This window comes from Daucus carota, chromosome 2 (assembly GCF_001625215.2).
Source record: "Daucus carota subsp. sativus chromosome 2, DH1 v3.0, whole genome shotgun sequence".
In the NCBI taxonomy this organism is placed as follows: domain Eukaryota; kingdom Viridiplantae; phylum Streptophyta; class Magnoliopsida; order Apiales; family Apiaceae; genus Daucus; species Daucus carota.
The window spans coordinates 31,398,678-31,406,348 of NC_030382.2; the positions used below are offsets into that span (position 1 = coordinate 31,398,678).

Below are 7,671 nucleotides of genomic sequence, written 5' to 3' on the forward strand. Positions count from 1 at the left end.
ACGCCGACGCCTAAAGTAATACAAAAGCGTCGGTGGTCAACGCGCTGACGCTTAAAGACCTCACCTCTTGCGTCGGTCATAAAACTGCCGACGCTGTAGATCCTGACCTCTTGCGTTGGTCATATAAAATGCCGACGCTTTTGCTTATATATATATTTTTTAATATTTCTTAAATATCTTTGTGACCTGTTCCATTATACTAAAACAACCAATATTATACCAATACAATACACCCAACAATTAAATCCCAAAACAACTTAAACAATTATATCAAGAATTAATTATGTCCTAGTTTACACTTGAAAGAAACATTACACATTAAATGCCACAAAAAAACCTTCATGATATCAGATTGTTACAAATGAATCCAAACACACTGTCTCTAGCAAGAAGTTCAAGATCTTCAAGGACCAGTGATTGTATATCACAGTACTGCAGCAGGCAAGAACTTAAATGCTTGAACTGTAAGGACTTCAAACGACAAGGCCGATGACAAGATTACCTACACATTCCCATCACTATTATACAATACACACCAATAAAATAATAAAACTATCTACCAAGTACTGAGAGCACAAAAAGGGGAGCAAAAAGTTTCAAAAAGTTACCTTATTATAGACATTCTAAAGAGAAAAATTTTGCCCACAATTCTCGAACCTCATTGATTTCCTTTCTTGTATAGTTTCTTGAACCAAGACCCTTAAGAATATAAAAGACAACATATAAAAATAATTATTTAGTTCGATAATAACTGTAAAACAATATTTTAGTTAAATCTCTTACCACTTTCCAGTTCATGTCGGGTTGTTTCTGAGAAAGCATGACTATATCATACATGTATCTCATAACAAAAAAACCAGAATCCATATCTCCTTGTTGCGGACACTACATAAAACCCAACAAGATGTATTAAATATAAGTAAATAAACGAGCAAAAAATTAATGCAAAATCATATCAGTTATACGTATACCTTAACCTCGGTGTGATGCCAAAGAAATTCTTTTTTGTTATTCCTCTGTCCACCTTGAGATACGTATAATTTAAATGCCCTGTAAGATGCAAATGTCATAACATCTCTTGCGAAACTAGGATAGATACATTACACCACATGAAATTTGAATTCATATTTAACTTACATTCTTGCAGGTGTTTTTAACCGTATTGTCCTATCTTTTTTCAATGGATCAAACACGTAGATAGCACTTTCATGGAGACAAAAAAGGAGCAACATCCAGTGGTCCCTACAATAATAATGACATATTACTAATAGCAAAGATTATAATTTATAACAATACAATTATTAACAGAAACTTATTTTATTCTTACTCTTGGATGTACGGTGCCAAAATATAACGCTTATTTCTATTGGCAACCAAAAAATCTGACAAATAGTCTATTGCTTCATCTTGTCGTTGCTGGTGACATTTATGTGGCATGGCTAATCTGGATGGCAACATGAATGCAAATGTATCATCCTTCAACTGTTTACACAACGTGCTAACGTACCTGTAAAAATCACTCATCACAATAAACATGTGTATTTAAAATGCTTTAAAGTAAATTAATTAGAAAAAGGAGACTTGGTCTTACTTCAGGAAAATTTCAATTATTGGAGTATTTAACCATCTCATTTTCAAAAACTGATCAACATCTTCGGGTGTAATGTGTATCAGATCTTCTCCATTTTCTTCATACGTAAAGACATCACCTTTTTTATTAGGGGCCTTTTTTTGAGCAAGAAACTTAAACCTGCACAATGCTCACTTAAACTTATGTCATCAACAATTACTGGCCGGTTTTTCTTCACGGGAGTCACAGACCCTTTACTTTCAACCTTTTCTGAGTCATGTACTTTTGCTTTTGGTGTCATCTTATGGCTTTTTTTCTTCTCCAATGATATAGGATCCTAGTCAAAGACATATATAAATGATTGATATACTGCAGTTAAATTGCAAGAAAATATAGCTTCCATTAAACCTCAAAAGAAATACCTGCCCTAATGTCACAAGGTCCTTTGGCCATTGAACAAAACTGCCCGCTGCATTTCCTATATTATCATGTTCATCACATGACACAGGAAGTGGAGTAAGTTGATATTCAGGTACAACATCATCAATTGATACTCTAACATTGTGTGATGCCATCGGAATATTATGAATCATATTAACACCCTGACTATTTGACGGGAATACAGTCCCCCTTGCCACAACAACTCTTCCTTTCTCTACGTGTATCACCCAAAGACAACAAAGTGTTGGATTCTGCATTAAGTTCAAGCCAAAGATATTACTCACAATCCATATACATAGTTATATATATGCAGGTTAGAGTGAGTTACCAATTCAGGATACCATTTTCATTTACCATCCGTACAACCATACATGTGTTTCACGAATTGTTACAAAGTAAACTAGCTTACCATCATTATCTGCCTAAGTATTCATATATGGAGTAATAACTATTATACAAATAGGAGTCAAAGCAAAGCTTTTACAAGCTAACGTATTGTATCCTAAACAAATGCATCAGAATTAAACTATGAAATATACATCAGCCTTAAATCTGATATTTACCCTGACTATTAAGGTGTAACCAGAACAATGTTCTACTTCAAAAGGCTGGAATACTTCATGATTGCTATTTAATAAATAGCTGATGATGAAGTTTTAAATCAAATCTTAACATTTGTCTACATATTTACAAGTTTATATATAACAGCTAAGAACCCTTTAGGCTAGTCATACATGAGGAATTGATGATTGAATAGCATATTCATCTAGAGGTATACCAATAACATGTCAGTAGGGTAAGAAAGGTAGTGCAAAAAACAGTAGTTTTATGTTATATACCTTGACATTTGTGAAATGATCTTCCCGATATACCGACTGGCAACTGCTTCGAACATTTTCATTGTTCGGTGTACCAACATCATTTAAAAAATGATCATCAGGGATTTTCACACCCATCTGGTTCAACTGATTAAATATACTTTCTAGCTTTAAATTCACCATTTCATTCTTCCTCACCATTTCATTCATCCTCTCCTCGCACTCCTTCTGAACTTTCTTAGTGATTTCTTGTGTAATCGTGGCCAACTCATCCACCGAAACAACGCCACTATGTTTGCTTTTTCCCGATCCAAATACATCCTTAAGTTTGGCTCCACCACCGACCCCTCTGACACGTCCTCCATGCTCTTTACTGCCAAGTGCACGGGTCAATACGTCATCGTGGCCTTTTGGAGTCCATGACCCATCTGATACTTGCCTCTGCAACTCCTCCTGTTCATAAGAGAAAGAAATATTAACAGCCTTGATAAGAAATATTAACAGCCTTGATAAATTCACACTATAACATATTAATGCACTTATTCTCTGATTGCTAATCATGTGCTGGTTTCATCTCTTAGTATTTAAACAGAACGTGGACAGTGAGATGGCATATGCATGTTTAGACAGTTTGGCTACTTTCTTTGCTATACATAAATATACATAAATATGGTGCTAAATTGTCAGGAACTCAGACTACAATAATTCAAATTATTTTAAGTTCAGATTATAGTCTACAAGGACAAATAACTTCAAATATTACAACAATAATATGATAAAATCTATAAGACTATTTAGCAAAAAAAAAAAAAAAAATCTATAAGACAATGAGAAACTAAATCGAGAAAATTAGTGGATAATGGGTAAAACTTTTAAAATTTAATATTATCTCTAGACATAATTGACCATCTCTGTGCTTGGAAAATTTATATAACATATATTAAGGAGCACCTACGTATAAGCTTTTGAAACAAACAATAAGAAAGAAATAGAATAATTCGATTTTAACTAAAGCAAAGGAGTTGGAGTACTTTAGGAGAGTAAGCTGAGGTTGTCGTATAATAATCAGTAATAATATTCATGATAATAGTTGATAACTAAAAGAAGTAGAAAAGGAAGAGAGTCTTAATAATATAATAAGGGTGAGAATAAAATGTACATTGTCGCTTGCATCTTTTTAATTAGCTAGGAAATAAACAACATAGGAATATTGCATGCAGAAGACACAGTAGCTTAATATACTTTTATAATCATTGTACCCTTCATTTCTATCTGGATATATCCTCTTTATGCATCTTACCATTTGAGAGCCACGTACACACACATGTATTGTCCTTTTAATTCTTCTTAATTTAAGTACAGATGTTATGTTGGAATATATTGTAGTGATAGGGTTTAATTCAGTATGTTTCATAAGCAGCACGTATTATTCTGCACTATATTATTCTGCCCAAAGAAGAAGCCTAATCTTGTGTTTACATTAGGCAGGATACTCTGTTAATAGAGTTGTACTAGCTAGCTCTTAATTATATATAAGCTTATAAATATTGATGTTACTCATTTCAGATAATCACAAAATTTTATCTAATAAAACTTAACTAAATTTTATCAAATAAGAGCTAAATAACAATTTTACTAATTTCCAAAAATTTCAGCATGGGTTAAATATATTACAAAACTTTCCGAAGGTCAACTGTGGCTACAACATAGACCAGCATCTCTCATAACACAATATAATACAAACCTTGGACTAAACAGTATGGCTACAAAACAGCCAGTAAGTACATATACAGACCAAAAGGAAAATCTAAAGTTATATAAACAATCAACACTTCTAACTCTCTTCTAGGAACACAAACAGACAACTTGAATAGCCAGGAAAAACCAGTATAATGATTCACCTTAAGAACTATGATAAGAAGTACCATACTGAAACATACTATTTACATGGACTATGTCCTAGTACAAACAACATCACGTTACTGTACAAGCTTACGGAATTCACTTAGAACAATAATCTACTTTGTAATTCCATCTCCTGCAGGGATAAATAATTTAGAACTTTTACCAGTTCTTCTTGAAGTTATCTGCAGTTCAAACAGTCAAAAATGTAGTTTAAGTTCACCTAAGCTGACACCACATGCAGCATCGCTGATGATTATTAATGTTTTAATCACTACATGTGATTATGCAACAAACAACAGGCACTTGGAGGCAATCAGTTCAACAGGGAGTACTATGTGGACTACTAAACGCACCAAAGCAAGATAATCTACAATACTTCATCTCTTTGGTTGCGGCTGTTGTTAGATGTATGCGATTTGCTGGCAAAATCCCATTACTAATACTTCATCAAAGAATTAAAAAAATACATCAGGGGTAGTGTACAGCAACACTGTTAACCTGCTAAGCTTAAAAAGAGATTTAATTTTATTAATTCTGATTCTGGTAATTAATCTCAATTTATATACAATTTATATACATCTGTTATTAACAGTAAACTCGGCTCAGTTAACTAATCTATATGTAAGAGCCTCGACTTGGTTTGGCTCTAGTAGACTTGGTTTGGCTCGAGTTGAATACAATATAAAGGATCCCTGTTCTCATTAAGTTATGAAGATTAACATTTTAATTATGCTTTGACACAGATTGTTTAGAAAAAGATTGATCAAAAGATCAATAAGCAAGAAAATGACTTGGATAAACACAAGTAATTTATTAAAAATACTTCACTAAAAATTTAAAATCAAGATGCAACAAAGCAGAAAATCCCACACATATATTTGCCTCAGAGAACCTAGACAAGATAATTAGCCAAGTACAGAAAATTGATATCTATGTGATTAATAATTACCCAATACAATCTACGTGATTTTATCTACTGATTTCATGTTATTAACTATGCTCGTCGCTGTTTACCATTCAACCAGTGCAGTTAATCTAAAAACCAGATGTCAAAGTCGCGAAATACAAAACAATATGCAAATTTCCTTTTTCAAATTTATTGAGACCACATTATTCTCACTTCTCACCATGCAGTGGTTCGGTTTTCCCATTCTCTGGTGGCAAACAACCTTTCATAGTTACTGTATTGCTAGCTTATATTCTGAAAACTAAATTCAAATACAAGTTAAGACCCAAAAGGACCAGCAATGCTGCTCGAACCTATGGAAATATAATACAATGATAAACTATGAACGAACAAAGATATCACATTTCACATGCGTATTTTTGGTAAAAATGACATTCTCCATAAATCATTCACAATAGATAATATAAGTCTCTTCAGCAGCTAAAAATAGAAATGAAAATAACTATATTTACCTCACACGGAAGTCTGGCTACAACTCTGATAACTCTGATGTCAGGATGCAGCAGAGCACAAAATCCCACACAACTATATTTGCCTTAAGAGAACCTAGAAAAGAAAATTAGCACTTATTTTAGTGTCTAGCATTAATGTTTTCATCACCAATATATTTAACTTTAAAATAAATAAAAACTCGAGGAGCTGCAAGAAGTCATATAGTTACAAGTACGGCAAAAACAATTGAAAGAAGCTAATGGCGCAAAATATAAATCCTTAAAAACACTACGATATGTAACGCTAGACATATTATATAATAACACCATGACTAAACAAATCTACAAACATCAAATTGACAGAGGCAATCACAATCATATGTTGAATATTGTAACTTGGGATCACTTGATTCATCAAACACTCAAAATTTTGATAGCAGCAATAGCTACTGTACAGTCAAATCAAAAGTGCATCATCAACTACAGTACTAGTTTAAACCAACTCAAATTCACAGCATTGATGTTACAGAACTGAACATACTAGACCAAAAAACCAACAAAAAACTGAAAGAAGCTAATGGCGCAAAATACTAACAAAAAACTAATACTAAAAAACACTGCAATATGTAAAGCTAAACATTTTATATAATCACATCATGACTAAACAAAGCTACAAACATCAAATTGACATCAAATTAAGTACCCAGCAAGGACTTTGTACTCAAAATTAAGTGCCCACAACCAAAATTATGTACCCAATAACCAGCCCCCAACACCTAGCAAAATAACTCAAACACCCATCACCGAGCAATGAATCAAACACCTGGAATGCAGTAACAAAATTAAGTATATGGGTAGTAACAAACTTAAGTGCCCAGCAAAGGCTTTCTACTGAAAATTCAGTACCCAACAACCAGCCCAACACCTAGCGAGAAATCATACACCCAAATAACTCGAAACGGAAAAGAAAGAGACCTCGATCCCTCGACAACTAGACAGGAAAAAGAGACGAGAATGGAAATGTGAGAAGAGAATGGAGATGGGAGAAAGTGAGATTGACACCTGCAATGATTAATCGAACGAGACGGAAGAGAAGTCGAGAACGAAGTCCAGAGTCGTGTCCGGAGTCTTTTCGCGCACAACTGCTTTTCGCGCACAACTTCTTTTCTTTTCCTTTTATGTTCTGGGTTATATTTTGATATTAACTGTACTAGCGGTTATATAATTTTAAATTTATCATATATAATTTAAATTTTAACATCATTTTATTCCTGCTTTTATATTAATGAATTTAAATTTTTATTAAATTATATTAACAAATTGACATATTCACTTTAAAATTGAGTTTTTGCAATATTTTTTTATATTTTCTATTATAAGTTACGCATCTATTAATAGTTAATTATTATATAATAGTAATATATATTAATGATAGTAAATTTACTTTTTTATTTTTTAACTAATTATAAATTATATTTAAAAGTATAATAGTGTAATTTTTATCTTGTAGCATATAAAACTGTTTAGAGATGTAGCAGA

The 7,671-nt window shown here is 32.7% G+C and overlaps 1 protein-coding gene across 5 annotated transcripts; it reads right to left on the reverse strand.

Annotated features, from left to right (window-relative positions):
- Window positions 1-240: 240 nt before the first annotated feature.
- LOC135150612 (uncharacterized) lies at window positions 241-7,314 on the reverse strand. 5 transcript variants are annotated; one of them, XM_064087151.1, is made up of 11 exons: window positions 7,195-7,314; window positions 6,154-6,247; window positions 2,851-3,282; window positions 1,993-2,262; window positions 1,592-1,907; window positions 1,328-1,507; window positions 1,138-1,242; window positions 972-1,050; window positions 784-885; window positions 609-699; window positions 241-502 (listed from the first exon to the last, which is right to left on the reverse strand). In XM_064087151.1, exons 5-10 carry the CDS (start codon window positions 1,630-1,632, stop codon window positions 613-615), a joined length of 594 nt encoding a protein of 197 aa, XP_063943221.1. In that variant the 5' UTR covers window positions 1,633-1,907; window positions 1,993-2,262; window positions 2,851-3,282; window positions 6,154-6,247; window positions 7,195-7,314; the 3' UTR covers window positions 241-502; window positions 609-612. The 5 variants fall into 4 exon arrangements, 2 of the variants coding, with proteins under 2 accessions (XP_063943221.1, XP_063943222.1); XR_010288771.1 differs by lacking the exon at window positions 7,195-7,314 and adding an exon at window positions 6,836-7,188; XR_010288773.1 differs by lacking the exon at window positions 7,195-7,314 and adding an exon at window positions 7,108-7,151.
- Window positions 7,315-7,671: the final 357 nt, after the last annotated feature.

Excerpts from the sequence above, each read along its gene's own strand:
- LOC135150612 (XM_064087151.1), bottom strand. The coding sequence starts at position 1,632 with ATGAGATGGTTAAATACTCCAATAATTGAAATTTTCCTGAA. Across the intron at positions 1,508-1,591 it reads ATAATTGAAATTTTCCTGAA|GTACGTTAGCACGTTGTGTA; the intron begins GTAAGACCAAGT and ends TGATTTTTACAG. Across the intron at positions 1,051-1,137 it reads TTAAAAACACCTGCAAGAAT|GGCATTTAAATTATACGTAT; the intron begins GTAAGTTAAATA and ends TGCATCTTACAG.